Source organism: Lucilia cuprina, chromosome X, assembly GCF_022045245.1.
Source record: "Lucilia cuprina isolate Lc7/37 chromosome X, ASM2204524v1, whole genome shotgun sequence".
In the NCBI taxonomy this organism is placed as follows: Eukaryota; Metazoa; Arthropoda; class Insecta; order Diptera; family Calliphoridae; genus Lucilia; species Lucilia cuprina.
Window position 1 is genome coordinate 11,909,124 of NC_060949.1, and position 17,191 is coordinate 11,926,314.

At 30.5% G+C, this 17,191-nt stretch overlaps 1 protein-coding gene across 1 annotated transcript in view; it reads left to right on the forward strand.

Annotated features, from left to right (window-relative positions):
- Positions 1-1,342: 1,342 nt before the first annotated feature.
- The window catches only part of LOC111676879 (ATP-binding cassette sub-family D member), a 17,561-nt gene continuing 1,712 nt past the window's right edge, over positions 1,343-17,191 (forward strand). The window contains exons 1-4 of the mRNA XM_046953803.1: positions 1,343-2,104; positions 2,191-2,289; positions 2,354-2,493; positions 14,194-15,220. Coding sequence (XP_046809759.1) covers positions 1,482-2,104; positions 2,191-2,289; positions 2,354-2,493; positions 14,194-15,220 — 1,889 coding nt within the window. The 5' untranslated portion in view covers positions 1,343-1,481. The remainder of the gene's footprint in view (positions 2,105-2,190; positions 2,290-2,353; positions 2,494-14,193; positions 15,221-17,191) is intronic.

Genomic DNA, 17,191 nt, shown 5'->3' on the forward strand with positions numbered 1-17,191 from the left:
GATCATTGACAGCACATGATTTTGATTATAAAAATAAATAAATGTAATGTTTTAAAAATTGTAAACAGAATTTAACAACATTTAACACTTTTATTCTTAATTAACAACAATTTGAAATATATGTATGTTAGTATGTATTACTAATACAAATAAAACGATCATTAGACAATAATAAATTTAAAAATTTAATCATCTTTCTTTTAAACATCACTTTAACACCTTGATTGTCTGAGATACGTAAATATTTTAATAATTGGTTTTTGCCAAAAATTAAAAAAAAACGTAAACGTTTTCCATCAAACAGGTTTGTAGTTATGGACCTAACTTTTAAAAATTTTAAATTCAGCTTCCGTATTCATTTATTAATGGCCAATATGGATTTGATTCTCTACAAATTTTATTATGACTTCTAAACCCGTAATATACATAAAGGAGATATTTCAAAAATAATATTATTTTGACCTTTGACCTCTAATATTTCTTCTACTTAATTAAGACATAATTTCAGATAAAATTATCTATAATATTTCTAACATCAAGTTGATGGTCTGTAGTAATTTTTACATTATTCGGCATTAAAACCTTTATTTAAGTGGACTAAAAATGTATAAAAAGCACACATTTCCTATGCAATTTTTAAATGTAGCTAAATAAAAACGTCCATAACTTCTGATCCCATTAAGATCCCAATTTGAAATTTTTACACCGTAGTAATAGTTCTATTGCCTATTTTTTGTAAAAAAAATGAAGAAAAACAAAATACCATTTTTCAGGATATTCAAGGTTAAAAGACATTTTTTGGTTTATGGTCCTTGAGTCAGGACCTAAAAAATATTTTATGAAATTTCAATAATGAGTAATCGGAGTCCTGTCGAAAGAGACCTCATTTGTTATAATTGGATAACGGGTTCCAAAGTAATTAAGTCGTCAACATTACTAATTTTCCACAAAAATACGCAAGATGCCCAACTTTAGGAGCCCATAATATATGAACCGTATAAGTTATGGATCCAATTTATACGTCGTACACACCGTATTTAAGAGCAGAATATATGTACCGAGTTTAAGAAAAATCGAAGATGTTAAAATTTTAAAACTGCCTTTATTGGTCGATAAATTTTGGAACGACTCTTTACTGGTGTATCAGTCTCCCCAAAAAATTAGGAATCGTATTATTATCTCAATATTGATATTTAGTTTATTTTACTGTCAATTTTACTTAACTATTTGTATTGACATGAAATTAGACACATCGGAGGATTCACTTTAACTTATTTAGATATCAATTTAGCCATTTTTTGCTTAAGACTTTAAAAAGTGCGGTCAAATATTAACCTAATTTTAATTTGGCATCATTTGTTTAGTTTTAGATTTTTACCTATTGGAATATTTTTAACAATGTTGTGGGAGCTGTGAAATTATATAATTTTTTTAAAAATAGTTCGTAAACATAACAAGAAATAATAACGCTGTAAATAAAAATGGCTGTTTTTTCAAAATATCTCGATCGAGTGGCAGATAGACTAGATCAAGCAGGCTTACCGAAAACCACTCTTAGCCATGTTTTAGTTGGTGCCGCAATTGCCGCATGGACAATAAAATTAACATATCCTATGTTAAAGAATAAAAAAACAAAGAACGAAACAAATGTAGATAAAATAAATAATAATCGAACTGGAAAAAATCATGGAGCCTTAACACCACCTCAAACGGAAGTGAGCGAAGATGACGAATCTAAATTGGCGGAAGCTGAGAAACTGTTAGTGGAGCAACAAATGAAAAATCAGAAAAACAAAAACATTTTAGAACCTGGTCTTAATAAAGAATTTGTAAATCAACTAACTACGTTGTTAAAAATTATGATACCAAAGCCATTCTGCTACGAAACTGGCCTTTTAAGTGTGCACACGCTGTGTCTAATATCAAGAACTTTTCTTAGTATATATGTAGCTGCTTTGGAGGGTGCCATTGTCAAGTATATCGTACGCAAAGATGTTCGTCAATTTGCTATAGTACTACTTAAATGGTTTGGGATTGCTATACCAGCTACCTTTGTCAATTCAATGATACGTTTCTTAGAAAGTAAATTATCGCTGGCATTCAGGTGGGTGGAATAATAGATAAATACAATTTAATTTTTCAACCTTACATATAATTTCATATATATTGAATGTCATTTATTCTTTTCAGAACACGTTTGGTCCGCCATTCTTATCGTTTATATTTTAAAAATCAAAACTACTATCGAGTATCAAACCTGGATGGTCGTATCGAAAATGCTGATCACAGGTAAGATCATAATTCTTCTAAAATTGATTTAAATGAAATAATACATATATTTATGTTTTTCTAGACTTACTGAAGACATTTCTGTGTTCGCAAGTTCCATTGCTCATTTGTACAGTAGCCTCACCAAGCCATGTTTTGATCTTATGCTTATCGGACTAGCTTTAATGCGATCATCCCAAAAAATGAAATCAAATATTTTTTCAGGTACAGTTTACGCAAATTATATAACTTACTTTCAGAATTTATGAAATATATTTTTAACATGTAAATTATATTGCTTTATTATCGAACAAACTATTAGAATTTGCTCGTTTATATCTCAAATGATAGTTTTTGAGTGGGACAAATACCTTTTATTTCTAAAACTAAATTAAATTTTATAATGAAATCTGCTATTCTAATACAAAGTCTAAGAAATAATCGACTTCCCCAGCAAAACAAATTTGCAAGATGATGTATTTTTTTTAGCAAGAGTGCTAATTACCATTTATTCTACATGGCATACTAAACTCAAGCTATTTCGCAGTTCATTAATTTCATTAAAACTTAATTCAGATTGTTCATTTAATCCATACATCGGCAGAGCGTAAAATTTTCTTCCCACACTAACTTTGTGTTTGTATTCCATGCACTGAAAGAAAAGTTTGTAAAATTTTTTACTATTTTTATTGTGACTTCACTACTTTACAGTGTACTTTATTATAAATAACAAACAAACATTAACATTTCTGGATTTTTTTATGAATAGGATTGGAAAACATTGCTCTCGAAAATGCATTTATTTGCAAATTTTAGATACGTAATGAATCTTAATATATACTCTATGTAAATAAAAGTAAAGAAATAACGGAAGATTTTGAAAAATGAAAAAAATAATGAATCGTTAGGTGTATAAAAATATCCTCCTATAGAGATTTGCACTCATATACAGTACTATAAATGTCAACTAATTGAAAATATTTAATAATATTTAGCGGATATTTCATTTGTTTAGCAGTTTATGTCGTTGATTCACCTTTATTAAAATTCCCATTATTTTTTACAATTACTCAGAAAAAAGTTTTCAAATAAATTTTTTTACGTATTAATCGATAATTTTTCTCTTGCCATCTAGCCATGTCTGTCCGTCTGTCTGTTGAAAGCACGATAGAATCCGAATGAAGAGATCTAGAGTGTTTAAATTTCACATAAATATTTCTTATAGGTAAGGTTTGTTTGGTACTGAAAATTGGCGATATCGGTCCACGTTTTCGGATAACCCCCATACAAGTAGCCCCTCAAAAAGCAGCTTTAACAGCCATAACTTGTTTAAAAATACGAATATATCGATGACATTCGACATCAGTAATATTCATATGATCCAAAATCACTATGCATGGGGGACCCCCATATAAGGTCCCCTTCTCAAAAGGACTTTAACGCTCATTACTGGCTTAAAAATAGATGAAATTCGACATAAGTAAGTTTCATACGAGTCAAAATCTATCTAAAAAATTTTATGAGGATCGGTCCATGATTGAGCCTACCCCCCGTATAAGGTCCCCTTCAGAAAATGACTGCAACGCTCATTAATGGCTTAAAAATAAGAGTGTATGTTTTATTGTTTGAATTATATGTTTTCTTGTATGTTATGAAAAAAAATTTAACTCAATAACAAAATTTGTGTAATATGTCATAAATTTGAATGTTCATACAAATATGGGCCGATATTGATGAAGTAAATTTTTTTAATGTCTTTTGACTTAGTAAAGTAAAATTATGCTGAGTAATACCATTCTTATATGTCTAAATGTTTGTTGAAATCAATTTTAAATAATGGACATATGAATAAAAATCCAGGCCAAAAAAAAAATCCAAAAAACATTAAGTTCTTGTAGTTCATTTGCTTGGTGTTTATAAAAAAAGCAAGAACAAAACATTTAGTATTTATTTGGGTGATCGACTGGGTTATTTTATTTTACTACTGTCGGTTTTTTCTAAATGTTTAGGAAAATTAAAATCCTTTTTTACTTTGTCAATCAAAAAAAATTATTTGTAACAAGTGTTTTAATTAATATTGAAGGGAACGAAACATTTTCTAAATGTTAATTTATCGAATAACGATTTTGAATACATTTATTTGCTTCATATTCAACGGATATTTATATCCAAAATTTAAAATAAAATTTAATGCAGTCCGGCCAAATTTAAAAAATGTTGGAGTCCAAGGACACACATATATATCAGTAATTTTTCGGTGTAATTTATTGACATATTTATACCCTACACCACTTTAGTGGGGAGGGTATATTGGGTTTGTGCTGATGTTTGTAACATACAGAAATATTCGTCCTATACCCACCTTAATAAAGTATAGCAATTGGCTTAGAATTATTTTCTGAGTCGATTAAGCTATGTCCGTCCGTCCGTCCATGTAAACCTTGTGCGCAAGGTACAGGCCGCAATTTTCAAGATAATTGGATGAAATTTGGCATACAACCGTACCCCCCAAATAGGCCCTTTTGGCTTATATGATATATTATGTTAACAAAAGTCGAGAAAATTAGTTTTATAGAACTTTAAATGACACTACCGATTTTTGTAATGATCGGGCTTCATTTGACCCTATCCCCCATACAAACTCCCCTTCAGAAAATGACTTAAAGGTCAAAATTCACTTTCAAACACTAATAACACTTTTAAATTCTACATAAATAATATTGAAGAAGTATGGACTAAATATTACAGAGTTATATATATTTTAACTAAATAAAAATTGTTTTAAAGTACATTTTTTTCGGAACAAATAAATTCAGATTTGATATCTGTGATATATAGATTTAATCACGGAATATTTTTTGAACTTAATTTTCTAAAAAGTGTATTCCTAGGGAAAATGGGGGTAAATATTAGTCTTTTCTATTAAAACTTTCCACAAATGCAGAATTTATTCCACTATTTCATCATTCCAATTGTATATTTTTGTTAATTTTGATAATATTTATGTAGAAAAACTGTATTTAATCTGCACTTCACGGATTGCATAATAAACTTACAAAAGGGAAATGAGGTGACTCTGCTTCTTTTTCGTTTTTCAAATGCTACTATTTTTTCTAATAATATATTTTGAATGTGGAAACTAGAACACCTAAGCGCAAAAGTATTATTGTTGTGGTTAGAAAATAAAAAAAAAACAAGTCAGATTTCTAAATTCGGCTGTGCCGAATCTTATATACCCTTCACCAAGTATTTTTTAAAAAAAAGTTTTTATTTATTTTGTAACTCTGCACACATGTCACACATAACATACACACAAACAAATATAAACTGTAGCAGAAAGAAATATCAACCATTGTACTGTACTACCACCGTTAAACTGTATTACCACCCTCAAACAAATATGTGCTGTATTACCAACATATTACTGCTTTATCTCCTTGTTTTTATGCTGGAGTCTTCAGAAAATTGATTTCAACAAACAGACGGACATGGCTTAAACGACTCGACTATCTATAAGGATCCCGGTCGGAAAATTATATTATAGAAATTACATGTCCGTCTGTCTGTCGATAGTTTTAACGTGAGCACCTGCCGTGTCGGCCTTATCTCACGGTGGTCTTTTTCATCCACTGGGAAGACTTGAGAACGGTCTACCATCGCCCCTTTGTCTTCAATGAAGACTCAGGTGGCAATTTTTGCACATTGGCTATGACCGGTACCATGCGCAAGTACTTTGCTGGAGTACTCGAGCTATCTAATCTCTTGCCAAAGTAGTCACGTTGTAAAACAACCACACTACTATGGCTCTGTTGATTCGGCAACAGCACCTAGAGACGTAACCGGTGGACCGAAGCACGATCCATCAATAAGCCGTAGACATCGTTCTTACTCACAGTGACACGCTGTGGCAAGTCGAATATGAACAGAGTAAACTCTGAACATATCTGGACAAGGAAGGAAACTTAATCGGTATCTCTTGTATATGATATCTTTCATCCATCATCATTCAACCCAGCACACATCTCATTTATTCGACACATTCATTTAGGTATACGGGTGGATGAGTCCCGCATACCTCTACATTCATTCTTTATCATATACAATTGATACCAACTCATTTCCAACGCTTAGTCCCACAGTCACTCCTCTGTGGGGTATCTGTTGATTTTCGGCAACAGCACCGAACCTTATCCCGAAATATTAACTATTATCATGCATCAGTCTTTTAACCGCCACTTATTCTCTTCCCGCGAATTTGGGTTCAACCAACAGCCACTACGTGGATCCCGAAGGAACCTCAACCAACTGACCAGCCAGGACATAGTCCTGCGGGCAACTGGCCACCCGTAGTACCAGATTATGCGGTGCTCTGGTCAGACCTCTGGCAATCTATGCAAGGACTAAACCAAGCAGTAGACTGAGACACCAATTTTTCAATCCCGGTCAGATTGGAGGTATTGAGCCCTCTTTATACCGCGGGATTGCAATAACACCAAGGCGGAGGAAGGTAACATGCCCCCGGGGGGAATGTCCGTCTGTCTGTTGAAATTAGTTTTTAGAGGACCCCAGATATGGGCGAGATCCCAATCTTCAATAATTCTGTTAGACATGCTTTCGAGAAGATCGCTATTTAAAATCAGAAAAATCGGTCAGTAAATAACGGAGATATGAGCAAAAATCCGAGACAACATCTGAAAATTTCATCAAAAAATGTCATATTTTTTGCATGCTTTATTAAATAAGCGACAACACTGTTTATTAGTATTTTGTTTTTTTTTTTTATTTCATTTAGCGTTGTTGTTGTTCATTTTGTTATGCCTTTGGTGTAATATTAATATAGTCGGGAAAACATTTACAGTGAATCAACTAAGTTTTTTGCCTACCTTTTTTTTAAGAGAATTTAGATTTTTGTTCATAAATAAAATTGGAAAAAATATGTAAAAAGTAAATTTATGTTTTCCAATTAAAAATAGAGATTGTGGAAAATGGGAAAACCAAGAAAAAAATATTAAAATACAAATTTTGGTGCATTTATTGTTGCATTTTATTATTCTTCATCAGAATTTGCATGTCAATAAAGTATTTTGCATATTGAGAATTTGGGTTAATTTCGTTGGGTTTTTTCAAATGATGTTTTAATTCCTTTTTGGAATTTATTGTTTTATTGTTAAAAGGACGAGTGTTAAGTACTTTTCAATTGTAATTTGCAAAAATCATATCCTCATGGTGTAAAAATGTGATGTTATTTGCCTTAAACATTTTAAAGGATATAATGAGGACAATTTCGATATAAAAAATTAGTTTAGATTTCTAGAACAAGTGTAAATCAATGAAATATAATTATGAGATGCTTAATGAATAACATTAAAAATATATTAAATAGAGTAATTGAAAAAAATGTATAAGCCCATGGCTTAACCGCAAATACTAAGCTAAATAATGAAAATTGTTTATCCTCACCTAATAAAAATTTGCCTTATTTGGGACCAATTAGAAAATGTCAGCGATTCTGTGAATTTAATCCTATATTTGGCGGGATTTAATCACTAATAGTGAATTTCATTACCGTATATCAATAGTTACATGAACATCAATACTATTTTCGGAATTTCTTAATCGGGGTAAGAATATTTATAGACCGATCAACATACGTATTAGTAGGAATATTTTAGTTTCTTTGTGCAGTTTTCCTATTCTCTGGAAGTTAAAGACTGTTATGTGCGTTAAACTTACATTTTAAAGGGGCCCCTCAATTATGGACTAGTAAAAAGATTTCGGTTAATATAAGATGAGTTTTTGTCGAATTTCATTGCTGTACTTGTTATACCCTACACCACTATAGTGGGGAGGGTATTATACGTTTGTGCTGATGTTTGTAACATACAAAAATATTGGTCCAATACCCACCTTAAAGTATACCGATCGATTCAGAATCATTTTTTGAGTCGATTAAGACATGTCCGTCCGTCTGTCCGGCTGGCTGGCTGTCCATGTAAACCTTGTACGCAAGGTACAGGTCGCAATTTTCAAGATAATTTGATGAAATTTAGACTAAGCATGTTTTTTGACACAAGGACGAAGCCTATTGAAAATGGTTGAAATTGGTCCATTATTTCACCTAGCCCCCATACAACCGTACCTCCCGATTTTAACTTTTTATGCCATAATTACGTCAAATATTCTGCTATCTCTCTAAAAATTGGCACAAATAAGTTTTATATAAGTATAAATGACACTGCAGATTTTCGTAATGATCGGCCTATATTTGACCCTAGCCCCCATACAAACCCCCCTTCAAAAAATGACTTAAACGTCTAAAATTGACTTGTAACCATTTGTATCACAATGAAACTAAACAAAACTGTTATTTAGAAATATATCCTTTTCCCAAATTTACCGAGGATCGGCCCATATTTGACCTATATAAAGCCTTTTTAAAAATTTTAGTTTTTTTTATCAATAAATGGCTTAAATATTTTGGAATTATGGTAATATTCAACATAAAAGTTTCTTTACAAAAAATAAAAATTTTATAAAAAGTAAAAATTTTAAAAATATACTCATGGTGTAGGATATTATATGGTCGGCCATGCCCGACTATACTTTCCTACTTGTAAGTTATATACAGTTGTGATTGATATTAAAAGAAAATATTATTGACAACATAAAATTGAACAAAGCAAAATTTTATAATTAACATAAAAGTAAAAATTAATTATAAAAACAAGTAAGAGTACTAAATTCGGCAGTGCCGAATTTTATATACCCTTCACCACAGCGTATTTTAAATATATTAGTTTTATAAATAAAATTATTTCCCTACTACATTATTATTACACCAAAAGCAAAAAAAAAACAAAATACACAAGGCAACTAAATCAACAGACATCTAAACATGCACAACGAAAGACACAAAAAGAAAACAAAAACAAAATAAACAACGCAATTAAACCAACTTACATCTAAATATACGAACAGAATTCACAAAAAGAAAACAAAATACATAGCAAAATGAAGCTAACAGCATCCAAACATACAAAATAAACAACGTAATAAAACCAAATACATCTACACACACATGTACATATTTTTCCAATTCACAGTATTGTTGCTTATTTATCAAAGCATGAAAAAATGTATTTTTTGATGAAATTTAAACTTCATAACTTTTTTTGTAAGCAAAATATACTTCTTTAACTCCCTATTTGTAAGCGAGTGTAGAAGTACTTGCCTCCAATGACATCACCGTGTTAAAATACTAAAGAAGAAGTAGTGAAAAGAGATTTTATTAGCATTAACTCATTACTTTTTAATGTAAGTTTTTACTTGGTTGTTTTCTATGATCTAATAAATTTTCTTATTGAAAAAAATTTTCCGTACATCATAATGATAAGAACATAAACGTGTCCTAAATTTGGTAATCGAAGTTTTAATATTGAGTCTTCTTAATAGAAAATTTTCGGAGATTTTGACCGATTTTACACTTATATCCATTCAAATGTTCGTTCCAAATGAAAATCAATACATTTTACGCGGCTTTTATATGTAGACGTTTCCAATTTCACTGTTACATATATTTTGTACATACAGCAATACATTAAACAGAAGATAGTGGTCTACTTTAGGGGTCGGCAAACTATGACTCGCGACTCAAACGTGGCTCTTTGGATGCGGAGCTGTTGCTTCCGATTTAATTAATAGCAACGCAACTAATATATAAATGTATACACAACTTCGTAACTTTGCTTAATCGTTCTGTACGTTCTGTAAATAAAAACAAATACAAAATGAGAAAGAAAGCAACACAATTAGCTTTTCGCTCATTTCATTTTAAATCCGCATTGAGCCATTTGGAATTGGTATTGGATCTCTAGAAATTCAGTTAATAAATTTAAAAAGTAAAACTTTTACTATGGAAAATTGTCAGAGTTTAAAAACAATTTGGAAGAGTTAGGTAAAAAGCTAACTAACCAATGAAAATTTAGAGTCATTTTTTTAACTTTAAACAACATGTTGTGATCCAAACATTCTAAAGCCATCACTTCCATTGAATTTGTTCCATGTACAAGTTAATATTGTAAGTAAATGTTTAATTATTTAAAGTATTAATTGAAAAGTTCCCTATAAACAAATGAGGTATCATATAGCGGTAATATGTAAGTCATGATAATACTTTCCAAAATTTTAGTGTTTTTAATTAAAACATATTTTTAATAATGTGGAGAGTTTTGGATACAGTTAAAAAACTTGGTCTATTTGAAACTTTTAATCTTTTTTAAAGAATTTTATATTGTTTGGACGCTTTCTATAAAAAGGTGCCAAAAAATGTAATATTAATAAATAACAGTGATCTATTTAAGATTGATATATTTTTAACATAAAATGCGTGCTATAAATAAGGGAACAGAAAGCGTGTTATGGACCCATCCTTACAAAATTTGGTAATTAGATTTTGGATCCAATAAATCTTTTTATACCCTACACAACTTTAGTGGGGATAGTACATTGGGTTTGTGCTGATGTTTGTAACATACAAGCCCCCATACAACAAAATCCCCCGAAAAGGGCTTCAGAGCTCATAATTATGTTAGATATAAAAAAGCACAAATAAATATTATATAAATATATTCACAAAACTTTATCGGGCTTGGTCCATATTTGCCCCCCATATAAAGCCTCTTTTAGAAAATTTTCATCCATATATTGCTTAAATGTATCGAAACAATGAAATATTATAAAAAATAAATCACATTTAAAACTTTTACAGATAAATGTTTTAAATTTGGTACAGATATAAACTTGTTTATGACAAATTTTACCACTATGCTGTTTTGAGCTTAGTCATTACCTTAAGAGGAATTTATATGGGGGTATATTATTAGATCAGTTATGAGCGTTGAGAGTAATTTTCTGAAATAGATCTTATAATATCCCGATTCTCTTCAAATATGGTCGTCGCTATGCTGCTACTGTTATGTCAATTATGATAGCTAGAGTAATTTTCTGAAAGATTCCTTATATTGGGGTTGATCAATTATGGTTCGATGTTCGCAATATTTCACAGCATAATTTCTGTTTGCATAAAAAAATTCTGCAAAATTTTTTCTCTATTGCTGCCACTATGACACTTATACTGTATTATGGCAAATACCTTTTACCACTGCCTGTGATATCACTGTTTTCCAACTCTAATAAATGTTTATCTTTATATTAAAGATATACACTAAATAAACAAGTAAGAGTGCTATATTCGGCTGTGCCGAATCTTATATACCCTTCACCATAGTGTATTTTAAACATATTAGTTTTATACACTTTAAATTTTTTCCCGACTACATTCTTATTACACTAAAAGCAAAACTAAATGAACAACAACAACGCTAAACGAAATAAAAAACAAAATACACAAGGCATCTAAACCAACAGACATCTAAACATACATAACGAAAAACACAGAAAAACAAAATAACGAAATAAAACCAACCTACATCCAATTATACGAACAGAATTCACAAAAACAAAATACACAACTCAATGACGCCAACAGCATCAAAACATAAAAAACGAAATACTCAGCTGGAAAACCAAGTACATCTACACACACGTGTACATCTTTTTCTAATATACAGTGTTGTTGTTGCTTATTTAAAAAATCATGAAAAAATATGACATTTTTTGATGAAATTTTCAGAGGTTGTCTCGGATTTTTGCTCATATCTCGGTTATTTACCGACCGATTTTGCTGATTTTTGCTTCTCGAAAGCATGTCTAACAGAATTATTGTAGATTTGGAACTCGCCGATATCTGGGATCCTCTAAAAACTGATTTCAACAGACAGACGGACATGGCTTAATCGACTCCGCTATCTATAAGGATCTAGAATATATATACTTTATAGGGTCGGAAAATTATATTATATAAATTACAAACGGAATGACAAACTTATATATATCCTTCTAACGAAGGTAAAGGGTATAAAAACATAAGAAAATTCAAAAAGTATTTGTAGTCAAAAATGTATATAATTAAAACAAAAGTGCTTTTGAAGTCAATTCATAAATGTTTCAATAAATGAACATTTTTTGGCTCTTTTAAAACCCATGTTTTGTAAACTGTAAATTTTGGCTCTTCCGATTCAAAAGTTTGCCGACCCCTGGGCTAAACCGATGTTTCTGAAATTTTCCTGTATGTCTGGAAGGAACTTTAGGCTACTTTTTATTTCGAAATTGTGTAGTGGAAGTGGTACCATGCCCACATACAAACTTAGTATTAAAAGTCGTATATCTCAGAAAGTACAACAGTTAGATTCTTTAAATTTTGTATGAACATTTTTGACATCCATAATATTATTTTCAGAAAAAATGGGCAGAATTTCTGTAGTGGGCGTGGCACTTTCCATATAAATTAAATACTATTAAAGTTAACATTTTAAAAATTTGCACGAAGAATTTTAACCTCTATGTAAACATTTTGGGTAATACATTGACGGACCAGCAAATTGGAACCTTCCGTATGAATTAAATATAAAAATTCGTATATCTGAAAAACTATTAAAGCTAGAAAATTCAAACTTTACATGAAACACTGTCATGCGAACATTCATGCGAACATTTAAAGGAAAATGGGCGGACTTTTAATGGGACTTTGGCATCTCCCATATGAATATATACATATAAATACAAAATTTCGTATATCTGGGAAATTATTATATTATTCAAAATTTTCATAGGTTACATTAAAATCTAAATTAAAATTTGGATAAATTGGCAACTTGCAATAATTTGCGTGACATCCCGAATATGTAAAAAAATTTATATCTGAAAACTATAATATTTAGTTTTATTTACATTACTTAAGGGTAGCAAAGCCCGCTATGTATAGCTAGTAAATTGTATTTAGTGCAGCCAAGCGCAGAAAGAGAAACTGTTATTGTAGTGGTGAGAAAATACTAAAAAAACACTTAGAAAAAATATTTTCTAATTACGCTTGTTATGATCAAGTTTTATAACAAGTAAAATGGTAAATTTTACAAATAAAACATATCCAAAGAAAAGAAAAATGGTTATTTCTTCACAAAATTTAGATTTTTGAATATAAAATGTTTAAAAAAAAGTATTAAAAATATCGTTTTTATGTATTTTTATTATTATGCATTCCTAAAAAGTTTTTGGAGTGTATGAGTTTTTTGCAAGTTGCTCTCTAGTTTGCAAGTGGTGTTGTTGTTTTTACACGTTTTGTTTGCAATTTCTGAAACAAAGCGACATCAACCTACTTTGTTGAATGCTGTCTAAAGATAATTTTTGTAATTTTTACGCTCTTGCAATGAGTTTTATTTACGATCGGGTTATGTACGTGTGAATTGCCGAAAATCTTCGTAATCAGAACAGTATGAACGCGCAACACTGATTTAGTGCATGTATTCGAAGAAAAATATTGCTTTTGTGGACCTTAGGTGATGATAACCACCTCTATTTGTATATATCTAAATTAAGTATTTTCATATACCTCACGACATGGAGAAGATAAATGAGGAGTTTGCTTTTGATACAAGCCGCTCCCCTGCGGTAGTTATAGGTTTTTATAACAATTCTTTGGATTATTTCATTAAATACTTTATATTTTAATGATATTGATAAACATCTTACCGCTTCTTAAATAAATTTTAAGAAATAATAACATTTGAAAAGTGAAACCTGAGATATACATACAACAGAAGTTTAAAGATTTTATGTCAAACTATATTATTACTTGTTAAATGTAGAAAGAATTTATTAAATGTGCATAAATTACTCTCAATCCAAAAAATTTTCATTTTTGATCGGAAAACCGAATTCTTATTTATGGTTATTCAAGTCAAATGTCCCATTATTATATATATGGAAATAATAAATTTTAACTAAATTTTATATATTTTTCTTTTTAAGGTCCTGCATTATCAATAACCGTAATTTCACTAACAGCTCATATAATGAGAGTAGTTTCTCCGAAATTCGGGCAATTAGTATCTGAAGAAGCTAATCGTTACGGCTATCTACGTCACATACATTCGCGTATTATAACGAACGCAGAAGAAATAGCTTTTTATGGCGGTCACAAGGTGGAACTGCAACAACTTAGACAGGCCTATAATCGTTTGGTTAATCAAATGAATACAATATTTACGCAAAAATTGTGGTTTGTAATGCTAGAGCAATTCTTTATGAAATATGTGTGGTCAGGTACAGGCATGGTTATGGTTTCTCTACCAATATTAACTGGTGCTGTTGCAAGCAAATCAACAACCTCCGCAAATAATGATTCTACAGTTAGTGAACGTACTCAGTACTTAACGACAGCAAGGAATTTGTTGATTTCTGCAGCCGATGCTATTGAACGTTTAATGTCTTCATATAAAGAAGTTGTTGCACTGGCTGGCTATACATGTCGTGTGGCGGGAATGCTCGAAGTATTTGAAGAAACCGCTCAAGGAATCTACAGTAAAACCACTGTCGCAGAAAGCAATGAATGCCAGGGTATTATTGAATTCCGAAATGGTAAACCAATAGCTAAAGGTCGTATTATTTATAAGATGGATGCCGATATGTCAATTTCTCTTATTGCTGTACCTGTCGTTACACCCAATTGTGATGTGGTGGTACCATGTTTAAATTTAAGCATAGAACCGGGCATGCATTTACTTATAACTGGGCCAAATGGTTGTGGTAAATCCAGTTTATTCCGTATTTTAAGTGGACTGTGGCCAATATATTCGGGAGAATTGCATATTCCTCAACCAATTGAGGGAAAACCTTGTATGTTCTATATACCACAACGTCCATACATGTCAATTGGTAGTCTTTGTGATCAAATCATCTATCCCGATTGTCGGGAAAATATGTTACGGAAGGGCATAACAGAAAACGAACTAAGATCCATATTAAAATTGGTTTCCTTAGAACATTTAGTCCAAAGGTAAGTGAAATATACATACATATGTTAAGATTAAAAAGATTTTGATGAAACAGCAGCGAAATACATACATATATCATTCATTAAATAATAGTCAAAATTAAAGGAATTGGTGATCCACAGTACAACTTTTTACATTTTCTTCTAAAGTTTTTATGAAAAACAGTAATAAGCCAAAGGTTTTTGTTAATTTTATATAGAAAATTAAGGCGCAGTTTTTAAATTATGTATAAATTTGAAAATTTCAAAATACTATATTTCAATTTTTAAGTAAGTTTTCATTACTTTTCATGATACACTTACAGTATTTTTCTCTATTGTATAAAACAATAGCTATGCCCAGTGTGAAACCCTTTTAACGATTTTAATGTTTCTGACTAAAATAGTTTTCCAGATTTACAATATGTTTCATAAGTGAGATGCCACACAAATTATTGCAAGTTAACCCTATCGCCAATTCCTATCTATCGTGCAAAATTTAAAGATTTTAACTGTAATAGTTTCCACTAAAGTGGCTCCGACAAAATTTTAAGACTCAAACGGTTATATTCACCCCTATTGCAAATGGAAGTTCAATGTTTACAAAATTTCATCAGCAAATTTTACAACAAGGGAACGACAAGATAGATTGATAGATAGATAGATAGATAGATAGATAGATAGATAGATAGATAGATAGATAGATAGATAGATAGATAGATAGATAGATAGATAGATAGATAGATAGATAGATAGATAGATAGATAGATAGATAGATAGATAGATAGATAGATAGATAGATAGATAGATAGATAGATAGATAGATAGATTGATAGATAGATAGATAGATAGATAGATAGATAGATAGATAGATAGATAGATAGATAGATAGATAGATAGATAGATTAGTTATGAATCAAAATTTAAAACAACTCTGAAAAGGAAGCTTTTTTTAGACATTCTGATGAAATTTTCTCGAACGGTCCAAAATTGGACATAGCTCCCATACAAGGTCCCCTCCCGAAAATCACTTAAACGCGCATAACTCATTACTTAATTAAGATATCCTTATAAAATTTGTAATTAGTATTGTTAATATGCAAAGAAATAGTACTATGAAAGATTTGTCCTTACGGTCCATAATTGGTCATATCTGTCATACAAGGTCCCCTCCTGAAAATCATTAAAACGCACTCATTACCAAACTGTGACTTTGTTTTCTATGTTTGGTAGTCATTCCTATTATCTTATATAGCTAAGGATGTGTTTAGCTAACAGGCTCTCATGTTCCTGTACTTTCAACTATTTAGAGACTAGCATACCCTGAGTGCTTCGCTACCCTAACTATGTTCAATATCGTAAAAATATCAAAAAGTACCATCGGAAAAACGAAAAAGTACAAAGATCTCTCTCAATAAATTCTCGTTTAATAAGGACCGTGTGTTCCGGTTAACCATTATAAAGAATCCATTTGAATAATAGAAAAGTACCAAATAGTTCCCACTTCCAGAATATTATTCAGTCAAGACCATGTATGTTAAAATTAATGTTCCAAGGTTGAATAATTTAAAAAATTAAGAAAGTACAATTTATGAGATAAAAAGTACTAAAAAGTTGTCTCTTAAAGGATCTTATTCAATGAGGACCGTGTATGTTTAATAATCATGTGTTTTCAGTTCATATTAAAGAACATACATAGACTATCATTTGAAGGAGGAAAAAGTACCAAAAGTGGAATAAAGTTTACCTAAGTGGAAAGTACTAATAAAAAGAATACAATGTTTCCCCTTTTCGCTTAGAAGTATACTTTTTCGAGAATTAAGTTTACAAAATGTTCCGTATTTAAATCTACATATATATATATAACAGATAAAACTCAAACGATTTAAATCTGCATTCATTTATTCCAGAAAAATTGTGCTTTAAAAAAGGTACCAAACAATTTACTCGAATTTGGTCCTATATACGCCTTAGTACTCGAATTCCAAAATAATA